The following is an 18,553-nucleotide window of genomic DNA, read 5'->3' as shown; positions in this document are numbered from 1 at the left end:
AAAGAGATACATTTTGAACAGTTTTGGGATAATCTTACTTTACCCTTTCTGGAATTGTATGTTTAATGTGGTTCCTACATTTAGACATATTACCCCTTTAGCTGGAAAGAGAAATGGACATCAGTCAGTTCAGTTCAGTCGCTCAATCGTGTCCAACTCTTTGCGACCCCATGAATTGCAGCACGCCAGGCCTCCCTGTCCATCACCAACTCCCAGAGTTCACCCAAACTCACGTCCATCGAGTCAGTGATGCCATCCAGCCATCTCATCCTCTGTCATCCCCTTCGCCTCCTGCCCCCAATCCCTCCCAGCATCAGAGTCTTTTCCAATGAGTCAACTCTTTGCATGAGGTGGCCAGAGTATTGGAGTTGCAGCTTTAGCATCAGTCCTTCCAAAGAACACCCAGGACTGATCTCCTTTAGAATGGACTGGTTGGATCTCCTTGCAGTCCAAGGGACTCTCAAGAGTCTTCTCCAACACCACAGTTCAAAAGCATCAATTCTTTGGCGCTCAGCTTTCTTCACAGTCCAACTCTCACATCCATACATGATCACTGGAAAAACCATAGCCTTGACTAGATGGACCTTTGTTGGCAAAGTAATGTCTCTGCTTTTGAATACGTTATCTAGGTTGGTCATAGCTTTCCTTCCAAGGAGTAAGCGTCTTTTAATTTCATGGCTGCAGTCACCATCAGTAGTGATTTTGGAGCCCCCCAAATAAAGTCTGACACTGTTTCCACTGTTTCCCCATCTGTTTGCCATGAAGTGATGGGACCAGATGCCATGATCTTCGTTTTCTGAATGTTGAGCTTTAAGCCAACTTTTTCACTCTTCTCTTTCACTTTCATCAAGAGGCTTTTTAGTTCCTCTTCACTTTGTGCCATAAGGGTGGTGCCATCTGCATATCTGAGATTATTGATACTTCTCCCAGTAATCTTGATTCCAGCTTGTGCTTCCTCCAGCCCAGTGTTTCTCATGATGTACTCTGCATATAAGTTAAATAAGCAGGGTGACAATATACAGCCTTGACATACTCCTTTTCCTATTTGGAACCAGTCTGTTGTTCCATGTCCGGTTCTAACTGTTGCTTCCTGACCTGCATACAGATTTCTCAGGAGGCAGGTCAGGTGGTCTGGGATTCCCATCTCTTTCAGAATTTTCCACAGTTTGTTGTGATCCACACAGTCAAAGGCTTTGGCATAGTCAATAAAGCAGAAATAGATGTTTTTCTGGAACTCTCTTGCTTTTTCAATGATCCAGTGGATGTTGGCAATTTGATCTCTGATTCCTATGCCTTTTCTAAAACCAGCTTGAACATCTGGAAATTCACAGTTCACGTATTGCTGAAGCCTGGCTTGGAGAATTTTGAGCATTACTTTACTAGCGTGTGAGATGGGTGCAGTTGTGTGGTAGTTTGAGCGTTCTTTGGACATAGGCATTGAGAAACAAGGCCAACAAATGTTCTTCCCTCATCCTATCTGGGGCATTGATCTCATCTATGAAAACATGAGGGTGAATGAACAGGCTCCACTGTCTCTTCTGAAAGTCTTTATAAACAAAAGAGGAACCTATGAAAAGTCTATGAAGCCCAGTGCCTGATCTTTTAGTTCCTTGGTACCTGGGCATATGCTTTTTTTTTTTTAAGAACACCAGCAATTTGTTTATGACTCACTAATTAGTCATAATTTTGTACAAAATTACAAAATACACCATTTTATCCTACCATTAGAATATTTCCTTAGGAGCAGAATTAGGTATGGCATCTTCTAATGGTTTTATTATTAATTTGTATAAGTAATTAATAGATGGTGGTTAAGGAATGCTTCCCTGGTGGCTCAGATGGTGAAGAATCTGCCTGTAGTGCAGGGGAGCCAATTCAGTCTCTGGGTTGGGAAGATCCCCTGGAGAAGGAAATGGCTACCCACTCCAGTATTCTTGCCTGGAGAATTCCATGGACAGAGGAACTTGGCGGGCTACCGTCCATGGGGTCACACAGAGTTGGACATGACTGAGCAACTAACACTAATAAGGAATACATAAATAGTACAGAGGTCTCACCATTGTTAACATTTTAGTTTATTTAATTGGGAGTTGTATTTTTCCCCAGTGGTTTTTGTCACTCCATCAGTGTAAATAGTATACTTAATATATGTGCCAATTGGGTTCTCCAGGAATTAGATTGAGATGGAGTAGGAGAGCAAGGGGCTTTTTGAGGAGTAATGCCTGTGAAGTGGCAGAACAGATTAGGTTGGGCATGGGAGGCTGTCAGAATGCAGTGCCCACCTGACAAAATCTGTCAGCCCAGATTGCCAAATTGACTGGTTGGAAAGGTCTAGGCCATTGTACCACCCCACCTTGTCCACTCATTGGCCAGGGACAGTCCTGAGGAAAGGGTACCCTCTATTTGAAAGCTAAGGTGAATTCTAAAGGGATTAACAGCAGGAAGCTGTCAGCTAACCAGTCTCCACAACTAAATAAGAAGTCCCTTCTTGAAGAGGGTTCTGAGCAGTAAAGCTTTGTGTCTGTCCTGCTCACATCAGTAGGGTGGCTACTATCAAACCAGAAAACAAGTGTTGGTGAGGATGTGGGGAAATTAGAACATTGTGCACTGTTGGTGGGAATGTAAAGTGGTATATAGCAGCTGTGGAAAATGGTTTGGAGATATTTTTAAAAATTAAACATATAATTACCACATGATTCAGTAATTCTGCTTCTGGTATATGCCCAAAAGAATCGAAAGCGATCCCAAAAGCTCAGCTTCCCTGTACACTGGTGCCAAAATTTTGGGTGAAGTAGTAAAGGGTAGCTTTGTTATTTTGCCAGGGAAAGAGGCCCATAGTGGGCTAATGCCCTTAAAACCATGTGTCCCAACTTGAGGAAGATAGTGAGAAGTTTTATAGTAATTGTTTAAAGAGGGCGTGATCAACTTGTGGACATTCTTCTGATGGGTTCAGTCAGTTCAGCTCAGTGATGTCCAACTCTTTGCAACCTCGTGGGCTGAAGCATGCCAGGCCTCCCTGTCCCATCACCAACTCCCGGAGTTTACTTAAACTCATGGCCATTGAGTTGGTGATGCCTTCCAACCATCTCATCCTCTGTCATCCCCTTCTCTTGACTTCAGCCTTTCCCAGCATCAGGGTCTTTTCCATTGAGTCAGTACTTTGCATCAGTGGCCAAAGTATTGGAGTTTAAGCTTCAGCATCAGTCCTTCCAATGAATATTCAGGACTGATTTCCTTTAGGATGGACTGGTTGTATCTCCTTGCAGTCCAAGGGACTCTCAAGAGTCTTCTCCAACACCACAGTTCAAAAGCATCAGTTCTTCAGCGCTCAGCTTTCTTTATAGTCCCACTCTTACATCCAAACATGACTACTGGAAAAACCATAGCCTTGACTAACAGACCTTTGTTGGCAAAGTAGTGTCTCTGCTTTTTAATATGTTGTCTAGGTTTGTCATAGCTTTTCTTCGTAAGAGCAAGCATCTTTTAATTTCACAGTTGCAATAACCATCTGCAGTGATTTTTGGAGCCCCCGAAAATAGTCTCTCACTGTTTCCATTGTTACCCCATCTATTTGCCATGAAGTCATGGGACCATATGCCATGATCTTAGTTTTCTGAATGTTGGGTTTTAAGCCAACTTTTTCACTCTTCTTTTTCACTTTCATCAAGAGGCTCTTAAGTTCTTCTTTGCTTTCTGCCATAAGGGTGGTGTCATCTGCATATCTGAGGTTGTTGATATTTCTCCCAGCAATCTTAGAGTCAGACACGACTGAGTGACTGGGCTGAACTGATCTTGATTCCAGCTTGTGCTTCATCCAGCCCGGCATTTCTCCTGATATACTCTGCATATAAGTTAAATAAGCAGGGTGACAATATGCAGCCTTGATGTACTCCTTTCCCTATTTGAAAACAGTCTGTAGTTCCATGTACAGTTCTAACTGTTGCTTCTTGACCTGCATACAGATTTCTCAGGAGGCAGGTAAGGTGGTCTGATATTCCCATCTCTTTAAGAATTTTCCACACAGTCAAAGGCTTTGGCATAGTCAACAAAGCAGAAGTAGATGTTTTTCTGGAACTCTCTTGCTTTTTCAATGATCCAACAGATGTTGGCAGTTTGATCTCTGGTTCCTCTGGAAAAGGTCAGTTTTCATTCCTATCCCAAAGAAAGGCAATGCCAAAGAATGTTCAGACTACTGCACAGTTGCACTCATCTCACACACTAGCAAAGTAAAAACACTCAAAATTCTCCAAGCCAGGCTTCAATAGTACATGAACTGTGAACTTCCAGCTGTTGAAGCTGGAGTTAGAAAAGGCAGAGAATATTGAATGCAGACTCTATAGTGTTTTTCCAAGGGAGAAAACTGAGGCTTAAGGAGGTTTATAGATTTGGCTTGGGACACTTAGTTAGACACTTAGGTTGCAAAGGTTAGACCCGAGGGTGTTTTTGACCAGTGCTTGGGTTTTCAGCTTTGGCGTTTGGGGATAATTCTTTGTTTTGGAAGGGCCATCCTATGATTTGTTTATCAAAACTGTCTTCAGACATTGCCAAATGTCCCCTATCGGAATGTTATGGTACATAAATACCCCTACCATGGAATAATCCAGGTTTTTGGACAAGGGAGGAGTGTTCCATCCTATCTCCTACAGTAAGGACCTAAGATATCGTTGAATTCAGTTCTCATGAGCTTGTCAGTGATCTGAATTAACTATTTAAGATGAAGTTTTGTGCTGTGGCTCCTGGAATGTTCATTACAACTCTGTGAGATATCTTGGTAGAGTGTACCCTCTCCCCCAGAACAACCAGTGCTCTTTAAATAGGGCTGTTTCATCTTTCTAAAGGTTTTTTTTTTTCTTTAGTTGCAGGTGGCACAACTGAAAAAATTTTTAATGGAATTCCAATGAGTGTTGATGGATGATGCAGTTCAAGTAGCTAAAGAGGTAAAACCTGAAGTACAAGGAAACATTTGTCACCCAAATTATTGTCTTCACAAAATATAGCTAAAATCAGATTTTCTCCCACTCCCATTTAATTTCCAAGCTATAAGAGTAGGTTTTTTTTTTTTTTTTTTTACAGACTATTTTTATTTATTTATTTATTTGGCTGTGTCGAGTCTGTGTTGCGGCATGCGGGCTCTTGAGTTGCAGCATAAGAACTCCTAGTTGTGGCCTGTGGGATCTAGCTTCTCCACTAGGGATTGAACCCAGGCCCCCTGCATTGGGAACACAGAGTCTTAGCCACTGGATCACTGGGGAAGTCCCAAGAGTAGGTTTTTTTTTTTAATGTTTAAAAATATTATAATTTTCATCGGTTAAGACACTGGTTCTCAACCGGGTCATGAATCAGGATCACTTAAAGAGCTTTAAGAAATAAAAGACCAAAGTCTGTACCCTGCTGTCCTTCTCTGTTGAATCAAAGTTTCTGTGGGTAGAGCAGAGATGATCCTGATGTCAACTACAAATTGGCACTTGTCGTTTGCCTCTGCAAGGATCAAATTACAAGTTGTGACCGCTGACCTTCAACCCCACTCTGAAAGGATTCAGGGTGGAGATCAGGAATGAGGTACTCTGTGCTCTGGGAAAAACCTGCAGAACAGGCCTTCAGATAGTTAGATATTTTCAGAAGAAGATTTTATGAGCCCACTTCTTGCATCTCCTCATATCTAGAAAAGCACTAAAATCTTTCATGGTGACATGTGCTCCTTGTGACTAGCAGTCACCTTTATAAGACTGGCAGCAATGTTCTGCAGAAATGTGTGCTTGATTGTATGTATTCTGCCTTCACCAAAATCACATAATACGCTGACCTTCCTACCACCTCTTCAGAAGGGTTTCTCAGAGCTGTCTGAATTGCTGCCTCCTAGGTTATAGTTGGCATTTTGCTCCAAATAAAACTTAACTCACAACTCACATTGTGCATTTTTTTTTTAGTTGAAATTGATATGGATCCTTGTTGAAGAGCTGATGCACTGAGAGTTTCAAAGAATTCAGTACTCAGTCTGTGTAGCATTAAACAACAATTTGTATTAAAAAGGAAAAGCAGAATTTCATTATCAACTTACCCATCATTCTAAGTTTTAAACAGCACCAACACTACAGTTTTGGAAAATCATTGAGTATTTTCTACAAGCTAAATATACATGTATCCAATAATCCAGAAATTCTACCCCTAGGTATTTACCCTTGAGAAATGAAAATATATGTCTACATAAAGACTTGCATGTAAATATTCACTGTAGCTTTATTTATAATAGCAAAAAAGAAAAAGGAAATAATCAAATGTCTAAAAATGGGTGAAAAGATGAATAAATTGTGATACATTCATACAATAGAATTGTACTCAGCAATAGAGAGGAATGAACTACTGTGCAACAATATGGATGAATCTCACAGATATATATAAGAAGCCAGATACACAAAAAAGTAGCTACAGTTCAGTTGCCAGGAGATATGATGATAGAAATCAGACTAGTGGTTCTTCTGGCAGGAGTTGGGAGCAGGAAAAGGTGTTACATGTTAAAGTATTCATATACCTATTTTTTTCTTTGTTGTACAAAAATACGTAACATAAAAATTAAGCATTTAAATCAGTTTTATGTGTCAAATCATTGACATTAAGTATATTTATATTGTTGTGCAGCCATCATCACCACCAACAGTCTCTAGAACTTCATCTTCCTCAACTGAAATTCTGTACCGTTTATAGCTAACTCCCCATTTCCCCTTTTTCTGAATTCCTGGCAACCACATTCTGCTTTCCCTGACTGCTTTGACTACTTTAGGTACACATGTAAGTGGAACCGTACAGTATTTGTCATTTTGTGTCTAGCTTATTTCACTTAGTATAATCTTCAAGGTTTATTCATGTTGTAGCACGGATCGGAATTTCCATCCTTTTTAAGGCCAAATGATCTTCTACTGTGCATATATGCCACATTTTGTTTATTCATCCTTCAGTGGACATTTGGGTTGTCTATACCTTTTGGCTGTTGTGAGTAATGTTACTATGAGTTGTTATTGTTATATGAATTGTTAATAACAATTGTTATTGTTCAGTCGATAAGTCATATCCAACTCTTGCGACCCCATGGACGTTATACCAGCCTTCCCTGTCCTTCACTATCTTGTGAAATTTCCTCATATTCATGTCCATTGAGTTGGTGATATTATCTAACCATCTCATCCTCTGCCACCCCTTCTCCTTTTACTTTCAATCTTTCTCAGCATCAGGGTCTTTTATCTAGTGAGTCGGCTCTTCACGTCAGGGGCCAGAGTATAGGAACTTCAGCATCAGTCCTTCCAGTGAATATTGAGGGTTGGTTTCCTTTAGGATTGACTGGTTGGATCTCCTTGAAGTCCATGGGGCTCTCAAGAGCCGCCTTCAGCACCGTAGTTCAGAAGAGTCAGTTCTTTGGCACTTAGCCTTCCAGCGCTTACATCTGTACATGACTATTGGAAAAAGCATAGCTTTGACTATATAGATCTTTGTTGGCAAAATGATGTCTCTGCTTTTTAATATGCTGTTTAGGTTTGTCATAGCTTTTCTTCCAAGGAGCAAGCGTCTTTTAATTTCATGGCTGCAGTCACCGTCTGCAGTGATTTTGGAGCCCAAGATAAAACCTGTGACTATTTCCACTGTTTCCACTGTTTCCCCATCTATTTGCCATGAAGTGATAGGACCAGATGCCATGGTCTTAGTTTTTTGAATGATGAGCTTTAAGCCTAAGCCCACTTTTTTACTCTCCTCTTTCACCCTCATCAAGAGGCTCTTTAGTTCTTCACTTTCTGCCATTAGAGTGGTATCATCTGCATATCTGAGGTTGTTGGTACTTCTCCTGACAGTGTTGATTCCAGCTTGTGATTCATCCAGCCTGGCATTTCACATGATGTACTCTGCATTTAATTTAAATAAGCAGGGTAACAATATACAGCCTTGTCATACTGCTTTCCCAGTTTTGAACCAATCTGTTGTTCCATATCTGGTTCTAGCTGTTGCTTCTTGACCTGCATACAGGTTTCTCAGGAGGCATGTGAGGTTGTCCAGTACTCCCATCTCTTTAAGAATTTTCCAGTTGGTTGTGATCCACACAAAGGCTTTAGTGTAGTCAATGAAGCAGAAGTAGATGTTTTTCTGGAATTCCCTTGCTTTCTCCATAATCCAGCGAACGTTAGCAGTTTGATCTCTGGTTCCTCTGCCTCTTTAAAACCTAACTTGTACACCTGGAAGATCTGGGTTCACTTACTGCTGAAGTCTGGCTTGAAGAATTTTGAGCATAACCTTGCTAGTATGTGAGATTAGCGCAATTGTATGGTAGTTTGAACATTCTTTGGCATTATCCTTCTTTGTGATTAGAATGAAAATTGACCTTCAGTCCTGTGGCCACTGCTTAGTTTTCCAAATTTGCTGGCATATTGAGTGCGGCAGTTTCACAGCATCATCTTTTAGGAATTTAAATAGCTCAACTGGAATTTTCTTTCTGGAGTTCCTGATTTTCTTTTTTCTTGTCTTTTTTTTTTTTTTGATCTATCTTTATTATTATCCTACTGTTCCCCATGCTGTCAATCATATACATTCTAGTCTATTATTCTTGAGGTCATCTGCATGGCTGTTTTCTTGTGATTTTCCTCATTGCATTTTTGAGTAGTATCCTTCCCCCTGAATCTTAGATCTCAGTTTTCTTTTTTTTTTAATTAAAAATTAAAAGCCTTGGAGAAGGAAATGGCAACCCACTCCAGTAATCTTGCCTGGGAAATCCCATGGACAAGAGGAACCTGGTGGGCAAAGAGTCAGACACGACTGAGCAAGGGGCAGGTGCTCGCTAGAGGCCCCAGAGCTTTTGATGGCAGAGCCAGCACCGTGGCTGAGGACTCCTGGCTCCCAGGCCTCTCTCACCAGATAGGAGCATGGAAAACTAGTCTAAAATACTCCTGAGGGCTTTCCTGGCGGCTCAGTGGTAAAGAATCGCCCCCCTGCCAAAGCAGGGGATGCGAGTTCCACCCCTGGTCTGGGAAGACCACACGTGGCAGAGCAGCTGAGCCCATGCATCACAGCCACTGGGCCGGGGCTCTCGAGCCCGGGAGCCGCAGAACTGAGGTCTGTGGGCACCAGAGCCCATGCTCCGCAACAAGAGGAGCCACAGCTAGAGAAAAGCCCACGCAGCATGAAGACCGTGCACAACCATAAATAAAATCATTAAAAAACATGCCTGAACCTAAAAAAAAAATAAAAATAAAAATTAAAAGCTTTTTTTTTTTTTTTGCTAAAGTTCATTCTCAAGTAACTTCTTAAGAGAAAGAGTACTCAGCAGATAAACTGATTCTTCTGATGTCTGTTCTCCCCTCATGTTTGAGTGATGGTTGGGTTTAGAATTCTAAATTGCAGGTTATTTTCCCTCTGAACTTTGAAAGTCATTGCTCGGTTTTTTTTCTGGCATTCATTGTTCATCATAAGAAGTGAAATTTAGTCTCATTTTGTTTCCTGTAGGAAATTTATTCTATCATTTCTCTGAAAACTTCTCTTTTTTCCATACATAGTTGATCATGAACAGTACGGGTTTAACTGCACGCTTGAACTCCTCTTATTCACAAATTTTTAAAAATAAATACAGGTATACTTCAAAGATATTGTGGGTTTGGTTCCAGACCACTGCAATAAATACTGCAATAAAGTGAGTCACATAATTTTTTTCTGGTGTCTCAGTACATATAAAAGGTATGTTTAGGGGGAATTCCCTGGTTGTCCAGTGGTTAGGGCTCCACTCTTTCACTGCTGAGGGCCCAGCTTCAATCCCTGGTATGACTGTGATGATACCACAAGCCATGTGATACAGTAAAAAAAAAAAAAAGAAAAATTTGTACTAAGTGTGCAATCACATTAAGTCTAAAAAAAAAAATCTAAGTAACTTAAGAAATACTTTATTGGTGAAAAAGGAGCTTTCAGTCAACCATAATCTTTTTGCAGTAGTTACATCAAAGATCACAGATCAGTGTAGCAAATATAATAATAATGAACACATTCAAAATATTGCAAGAACTAACAAAACGGGGTGCAGAGACAGAGTAAGCAAATGCTACTGGAAAATGGTACCAACAGACTTGCTTGATGCAGGATTGCCACAGACCTACAGTTTGTAAAAAAAACAGTTTCTGCAAAGCATGGTAGTGTCGAATGCAATAAAAAAAGGTATGTTGAATGTAGCACTATATAGCATCATATGATACTTGAATCTGAGGATGCCAAACCTAGGATGTGGAGGGCCAACTATATAAAGTTATACATGAGTGTTTTTTTTGGCTGTGTTAGGTCTTCTGTGCTGTGTGTTGGCTTTTCTCTAGTTTCAACCAGATGAGGGGCTGCTGTCTAGTTCTGGTGCCTGGGTTTCTTGTTGTGGTGGCTTCTCTTTTCTTGTGCAGCACAGGCTTTGGGGCACAGTAGTTGTGGCATGTGGCTTTTTTGCCCCAGGCCATGTGAGATCTTCCAGGACCAGGAATTGAACCTTGTCCCCTGCATTGGCAGATGGATGCTTTTTTTTTTTTTTAATTTTTAATTGGAAGGTAATTGCTTTACAGTGTTGTGCTGGTCCCTGCCATACATCAACATATGTCCCCTCTCTCCCGCCTCCCACCCTCTGGGTTGCCACAAAGCACTGGGTTTAGATCCCTCTGTCATATGGCAAATTCCTAGTGGCTATGTATTTTATGTATGGTACTGTGTGTGTTTCAGTGCTAGTCTCAGTTCATCCCGCCCTCTCCTTCCCCTCCACTGTGTCCACAAGTCTGTTCTCTGTTATGTCTAGCAGATGGATTCTTATACATGGATTTTGACTGTGTGGGGGACTGGTGGTGGTAATGGGGGTCTGGTTGGCACCTTTAACCCCCCGAGTTGTTCAAGGATCAGTTGTTTTCTAAGAATTCCATAGTGGTGTACTTGATGGGTCCCTTAATCTGTTTTTTTTTTTTTTTTAATTTTTGAAAATATTTATTTATTTGGCTGCATTGGCTCTTGGTTGCAGCATGAGGGATCTTTCTTTGCAGCACACGGGCTTTCTTAGTTATGGCATGCAGCCTTAGTTGCTCTCTGTTATGTGGAATCCTGTTTCCCCAGTCAGGATCGAACCCATGTCCCCTGCATTGGAAGGTGAATTCTCAGTCACTGGACCACCAGGAAAGTCCTAGCCCCCCTTAATCTGCAGACTCGTATTTTTCATGTTTAATGATTGCCTTATGTTTTTCTTAGATGATATCCTCCACTCCGTTTTCTTACTTTTTTCTCTCAGAAATTCTAATTTGGGCCTCTTGGATTGCTCTTATAATGTTCTTATCTATTCTCGCCTGTTTTCAAACTTTTTTTCTTTGGTTTCCTTTTTTCAGGTCTCTCTTCTGGGAGATTTTCATGACTTTTTCCTCTCTTTCTATTGAATTATCTTCAGTTTGTTTAAAATTTTTCTAGAGCTGTTTCTTGTTTTATGATTTTACTTCTATTTTTATCTCTGAAGATAGTTTTTAAAAGTTTTGTTTTTTTTCCTGGAATCATTCCTGTTTCCTCTAGTCATTTTCTTTTCCTGTTTATCTTTGGTGATCCTTGCCTATTCTTTATTTTTAAGAATGAAAGTTTAGAAAAGTTGAGTAAGAGCTTTGAGTACATAGGAAAGACTTGTCAGCTGGCAGAGTAAGTGGGCATGAGCTGGCTGTTAAACTTTGAAGAATGCAGAGGACTTGACCATAGCATTAGCTCTCTGTTTTTCCTATTCTCCCAACTTTAGTTCCTGCTGTATGTTTAAACAAATTCTTTATTATTTACTTAATGTACATCTCTGCTTCTGAACAGTGTTATCATTAATGAGGGTGAGGTAAGATTGTGTGTGCTGACATCAAAAAATGACCATAAAATAGTGTAGGACAAAAAAAAAAGAAAAATCAAGTTACATAATAATAATAAAAAAAGTAAATATAAAATAATTTAACAATGAGAAAGTTGCAGTAGGGCCTGTAGTAGGTGAAAGAAAGGGAATTGGGAGAGAAGAACTAAATGGAGGAAAATTGATGGGATGAGCTCTCGATCAGGAGGGATCTGTAGTAGGAAAGGCCCAAGACATGGAAATATTGGCAGTGAAGCAGGCACTGACTGAAGAAAATTTACTTAAACGTTTGTGGATACTCTAACCCCAGGCTGGTAGGAGTCCGAAGATTTCTAGTTTGTGGCAGCAGGAACCCCAAAGTAAGCTCCCAACTGCTGATCACATTCCAGAGTGGCTGTGGAAATGAGGAACAGAGTGAGCTGCTACTACCAACATGAATGCATTACTGTTTTCATCCTCATCACTACATGTGCAAATTTTGAGGTTCAAGGAACCTATAGAATGCTTCTTAGGGGAAAAGTTTAAGTGTAAAGTCTTACAAATTTGAGTGTTATGATATTGAGTTATATAGAATTTGAGTTCCTCATCTTGAAGGTGTACATTAAGGTAAGGGCTTAATTGAAGCCAGAAAAGTCAAGGCAAAGAAATGTGTAATTTGAGTACAAATGGTCATTTTGGTCATAGTGAAGGATTAGTGAATAAGGAACAGGTGTAGGGGCAACTTGGAAAATGCCTGCTGTGTACTAGATTTTATGATGGAGTTTTATGTGTAGATATATTTACATTACTTTTTTTTTTTTTTTTTGGCCATTCTCTGTGGCATGTGGGATCTTAGTTGCAGGTCCTACCCACTGGACCACCAGGGAATTCCCTACATTATGTTTTTTATAGTACTCATAGCAGTCCCCTTTTATCAGTGGGAGACATTGCTATTTTAAAGATAAGGAAATGAAAACTCAAAACATAAAAACCAAGAGCTTTTTCTAAGCTGTAGTCATCCCAGAGCTAAGATTCATATACAAGTATGTGTGACTTCACAGTCCATGTTTTTTTCACTCTACTGTGTTGGATCTCTAAGGAAAAGAATTGCTTTCTCAATTTCTCATGTATGGTGAAAACTACAATATGTTTCTAAACCAAGCATTGTTAGTCTTTTGTTCTTCATGTATTGGGCATTTGCTGAGTGAAGATTCTGCTTTCAAGGAGTGTATAGCATAAGTTAGGGACACAGAAAAGAAGTTTGCCTGTGGGCTATGAGCTCACTGAAGACAAGAACTGTTTTTGTTTTGTTTTCCTGTTTTTTGGCTGCTGGATCTTAGTTCCCCTACCAGGCATCAACCCCTGCAGTGGAAGCAGAGTATCTTAACTACTAGACCACCAGGGAAATCCCAGACAAGGACTGGTTTTAATTGGATTTCTGAACCCAGCACTGAAATTTTATCAGGTTGTATAACCACTGCCATAATCAGGATACAGTACTGTTCCACCACCACAAAGAAGGAAAAAATCCCTCGTGCTACCCCTTTATAATCACCAGATCCTCTCCCCAACGTAACTGTGGCAGCCTATCTCTGTGAAAGTCGCTCAGTCATGTCCAGCTCTTTGCAACCCCATGGACTGGACAGTCCATGGAATTCTCCAGAGGATCTTCCCCACCCAGGGATCGATCAAATCCCTTATTGCAGGTGGATTCTTTACCATCTGAGCCCAAGATTCTTTACCATCTTCCCTTACCATCAGGGAAGCCCAAGAATACTGGAGTGGGTAGCCTATCCCTTCTCCAAGGGATCTTCCTGACCCAGGAATCAGACCAGGGTCTCCTGCATTGCAGGCGGATTCTTTACCAGCTGAGCTACCAGCGAAGCAACCTATCAGTGAAATGAAAATCACAAGTTTTTCATTTCAAGTGTGGTATATAAATGGAATGTGTGTAACCTTTTGAGATTGGCTTTTTCACTCAACATAATGCCTTTGAGATCCATCCAAGTTTTTGTGTGTATCAGTAATTTGTTCTTTTTTTGTAGCTCAGTAGTACTACACTGTATGGATATGTTGCATTTTATTCATGTTCTTGTTGAAAGACATTTGTATTAAGTCCAGTTTGCTGCTGCTGCTAAGTCACTTCAGTTGTGTCCGACTCTGTGCAACCCCACAGATGGCAGCCCACCAGGCTCCCCCGTCCCTAGGATTCTCCATGCAAGAACACTGGAGTGGGTTGCCATTTCCTTCTCCAATGCATGAAAGTGAAAAGTGAAAGTGAAGTCGCTCAGTCGTGTCCGACCCTTCGCGACCCCATGGACTGTAGCCCACCAGGCTTTTCCATCCATGGGGTTTTCTAGGCAAGAGTACTGGAGTGGGGAGGTATACAAAAAAAAACTGTTACGAACATTCATGTACACATGTTTTGTGTGGACATGTTTTCCATTTCTCTGGGATAAATACCCAGAAGTGCCATTGTTATGTTGTATGGTAAATGTATGTTTAGTTTTTAAAGAAACTGCCAAACTACTTTCTGGACAAGTTATAAAAATTTTGCATTTCCACTAGCATTATATGAAAGATGAAGTTTCTATCCTCACTAGCATTTGGCATTGTCAATATTTAACAAATTTTGGTCATTCTGAAAGGTGTTGTAATAGTATCTCATTGTGTCTTTAATTTGCATTTCCCTGATTTCTCATGATAGTGAACATTTTCATGTCCTTATTTGCCATGTGAATATATTCTTCAGTGAATATTTTTTCATGTGTTTGCCCATATTCTAATGAGATTCTTTGTTTTCTCATTTTTGTGTTTAGAGACTTTCTGGATAAGTGTTCTTTATATGTGTTTTCTCCCCAGTCTGTGTCTTGTCTTTTAATCTTCCTAACAGGGTCTTTGATAAACTTGATTTTTAATTTTGATGAAGGCCAATCCTCTCTTATAAGTCTTGCTTTGGTGTCATGTCTAAAAACTGTTTGCCCAACTCTAGGTCACAAAGGTTTTCTCCTGTGTTTTCCTGTACCATTTTTTATAGTTTTACCCTTTATCTTTGCATCTAAGATCCATTTGCAGTTAATTTTTACATAAATTTTGGATCTCTGTTTTTTCTTTGCCTATGGAAGTCCATTTGCTCCATCCCCATTTATTCTTCCTTCTTTGGATTTTTTCTTCCTTCTTTGGATTGCTTTTATATCTTTGCCGGAAATCAGTTAGGCATACTTGTGAGTCTATTTCCAGTTTCTCTATCCTGTTTTATTGATCTCTGTGTCTGTCCCTTCTTCAGCACCATACACTCTTGATTGCTGAAGCCATATGGTAAGTTTTAAATTTGATAATATGGTTCCTCCAAGTTTTCAGTATTGTTTTATTCTGAATCATTTATCTTTTCATATAAATTTTAGAATCAACTTGTCTGTCTGTTTTAAAAAATTGTCTATAACTTGTCTGTGTCCACCCCCCAAAAAAATGCTGTGGTACTTCCCTGGTGGGTGGTTCAGTGTTTAATACTCTGCACTTCTACTTCAGAAGGCACAGTTTCAGTCCCTGGCTGGGGAAGATCAGCATGCTGCATGGTGTAGCCAAAAAAAGGGGGAAAAAAAACTGCTATGCTTTTTTTATAGGATTTGTGTTAAATCTGTAGATCATTTTAGGGAGAGTTGACAGCTATACTAATGTTGAGTGGTCCAAAACATGCACACAGTATGTCTTTCCATTTATTTAGGCTTTACTTCATTAGTGCTTTATCATTTTCAGCATACCAGATTCTAAACATGTTATGTTAAATTTATACTTAAATAATATTTTCTATTTGGGGAAGTGATTGTAAATGGTGTTACATTTAAGTTTGTTTTTTCTTTAGTCATTCTTAGTATACTAAAATATTACTGATTTTCCTGTGTTGATCTTAATATCTTGTGACATTATTAAACTAAGTAGTTTAAAGAGATTTTAATTTGATTCCCTGGGGTTTTCTATGAGGTTAATCATGTCCCCTACTTTACAATCTGTGGAAAATTTTATTTCCTTTTCTTGCCTTATTTTTTGCACTGGCTAGGACTTGGGGTACTGTGTTAAATAGGAATGGTGAGAGCAGGTATCTTGGCTTTGTTCATAATTTTAGGAGGAAGTAGTCAGACTAGGTTTTTTGTTTTTGTTTTGTTTAGCTGCCTTTTATCAGGTAGTGGGAGAAATTCCTTAAATTTCAAGTTTGCTGAGCGTTTTTCTCATGAGTTTGTGTCAAACGTTTTCTCTGCATCTGTTGATAGGATCTGTTGATTGACAGTTTTTTTGGAAGCAGCCTTATATTCCTGGGATAAATCCCACTTGTTTATGGTATATTTTTCTTTTTATGTATTGCTGCATTTGGTTTGGTAATATTCTGCTGAGGATTTTTGTTTCTGTGTTCATAAGGGGAATTGATCTGTAATTTTGTTTTTGTTTACCATCTGGTTTTATCAGGATAATATCAGTATAAAAATGAGAATTGGAAAGTGTTCATCTTCTATTTTTTGGAAGAGTTAGAATGGGTGTTATTATGGCAAGTGTAGAATGGGTATTATTTCCTTTTTAAATATTTGTGGGACTTGCCATTGAAGACATCTTGGCCTTAAGATTTGTTTTTCTGAAGTTAAACATTTCTTTAAAAGCTATAGGAGTTTGTGATTTTCAAGGAATTTGTGCATTTTGTCTGAGTTGTTGGATTTCTGTTTACAGAGTTGTTCTTAGCATCCCTTATCCTTTTGATGTCTGTGGTTTCTATAGCGATGTCCCTTCTTTACAGTTGTGAAGGTTTGCTTTATGAACCAGGATGTGGTCTGTCTTAGAGAGTATTCCATAGGAGTTTACAAAAAAAAGTCTAGCCTGCTGTTGGATAGAGTGTCCTATAAATGTTAGTTAGGTCTTGTTGGTTGATGGTAGTGTTCTTTCTGTTGCTGATTTTCAGTTAAGGTTTTTGTCAGTTACTGAGAGGGGGTTATTGATTTGTCTTTCTCTGTTTTCAATTAGGCCAATTTTTGCTTCTTGTATTTTGAAGCTGTTTTCTGGAGCATACACATTTAGAATTTTATGTCTATTTTGGCCTTTTAGTCATTATGTATTATTCCTTTTTGTTTCTGATAATTTTCCTTGTTCTGAAAAATACTTTATCCAGTGTAACATGGCTACTTCAGCTTTCTTTTGTTCCATATTTGCATGGTATGTCTTTCCTCATCCATTTTTTTTTTTAATTGACAAAAAAATTTAGGCAGTTCAAAGTAGAAAATACAGAGCTCCCATATACCCTCTTCTTACCAACTCCCACCAGTTTCCTTTATTAACATTTTGCATTCATGTGGTTGATTTGTTACAACTGATAAACCAATATTGATACATTATTATTAACTAGAAGTTCATAGATTACTTTAGGGTTTATTCTTTTTATTGTATATTTTATGAATTTTAACAAATACATAACGACATATATCCATTACAGTATCATACCAAATAGTTTCACTACCCTAAACACCTTCTGTGCTATACTTTTTTATCCTTCCTTTTCTCCTCCTAAAACATGGAATCCATTTATTTCTAACCTTTCTATATCATTATCTTTGAAGTAAGTTTATTATAGACAGCATATGAAGTGAATTGAAGTGAAAGTTGCTCAGTCATGTCCAACTCTTTGCAACCTCATGTACTATACATGGAATTTTCCAGGTCAGAATATTGGAGTCGGTAGCCTTTCCCTTCTCCAGGGGATCTTCCCAACCCAGGTCTCCTGCATTGCAGGCAGATTCTTTACCAACTGAGCTATCAGGGAAGCCCCCTAGACAGCATATAGTTAGTTAGGTCTTTTTCCTTTTTAACCAATTCTTCTCATCCTTGTCTTTTTAGGTGGTGTATTTAGACTGTTTATATTGAATGTAATTTTCAGTATTTTGCATTTGTTTACCATTTTATGAATGGCAAAGTTTGCCATTTTAGGAATTCTTTTTCATATTTTTCTTCTGTTTGCCCTTCCTTGTATTCCTATGGGTTACTTGAACATTTTCTTAGTACTCCGGTTTGGTTTTTCTGTAATGTCTTTAGTGTATCTCTTTGTATAGTTTTTTTGTGTGATTGCTCTAGGGATTAAAATACACATACATAAGTTATCACAATCTGCTAATTGATCTTTTGCCACTTTAAGTGGAAGGTGGAAACCTTACTACCTTTTAGGCCCTTACCCGCTTTATGAAACAGTTGTCTTAAGTGTTACCTTTATGTATGTTGAAAACCACAGGGCAGTGTTACAGTTTTACTTTCAATCATCAAACATAATTTTAAAAACTGAACAAGGGGAAAACTGTTTAATTAGTATATATGTATTTATGTATATGTTCATACACAATACATATGTAGCATACATACACGTGTGGGCACACACCCTTTCTACTGCTCATTATTCCTGATGTTTGAGGTTTCTGTCATTTATTTCCTGTGTGAAAAAATTCCTTTAACCATTCTTTCAGAGCTGTTTTGTTGATGACACATTATTTCCTTCATCTGCCAGTGTCTTTTTCTCATCTTCATTCCTGAAGGATGATTTTACTCTAATATGAAGAACTGTACAAAAAAGATCTTTATGACCCAGATAATCACGATGGTGTGATCACTGACCTTGAGCCAGACATCCTGGAATGTGAAGTCAAGTGGGCCTTAGAAAGCATCACTACGAACAAAGCTAGTGGAGGTGATGGA

At 39.1% G+C, this 18,553-nt stretch overlaps 1 protein-coding gene across 5 annotated transcripts in view; it reads left to right on the top strand.

Annotated features, from left to right (window-relative positions):
- PTPRA (protein tyrosine phosphatase receptor type A) overlaps positions 1 to 18,553 on the top strand; it is a 170,901-nt gene that overhangs the window by 46,093 nt on the left and 106,255 nt on the right. For 3 of the 5 annotated variants that reach the window (XM_019971965.2, XM_019971964.2, XM_070801203.1), the window contains one exon: positions 4,857 to 4,937. The exons of the other annotated variants lie outside the window; for them this stretch is intronic. In XM_019971965.2, coding sequence (XP_019827524.1) covers positions 4,908 to 4,937 — 30 coding nt within the window. In that variant the 5' untranslated portion in view covers positions 4,857 to 4,907. The remainder of the gene's footprint in view (positions 1 to 4,856; positions 4,938 to 18,553) is intronic. 5 annotated transcript variants of the gene reach the window in all.

This window comes from Bos indicus, chromosome 13, assembly GCF_029378745.1.
Source record: "Bos indicus isolate NIAB-ARS_2022 breed Sahiwal x Tharparkar chromosome 13, NIAB-ARS_B.indTharparkar_mat_pri_1.0, whole genome shotgun sequence".
Taxonomy (NCBI): domain Eukaryota; kingdom Metazoa; phylum Chordata; class Mammalia; order Artiodactyla; family Bovidae; genus Bos; species Bos indicus.
Note: the sequence above shows the minus strand (reverse complement) of the source record. Positions and strands in the feature narration are given on the sequence as shown.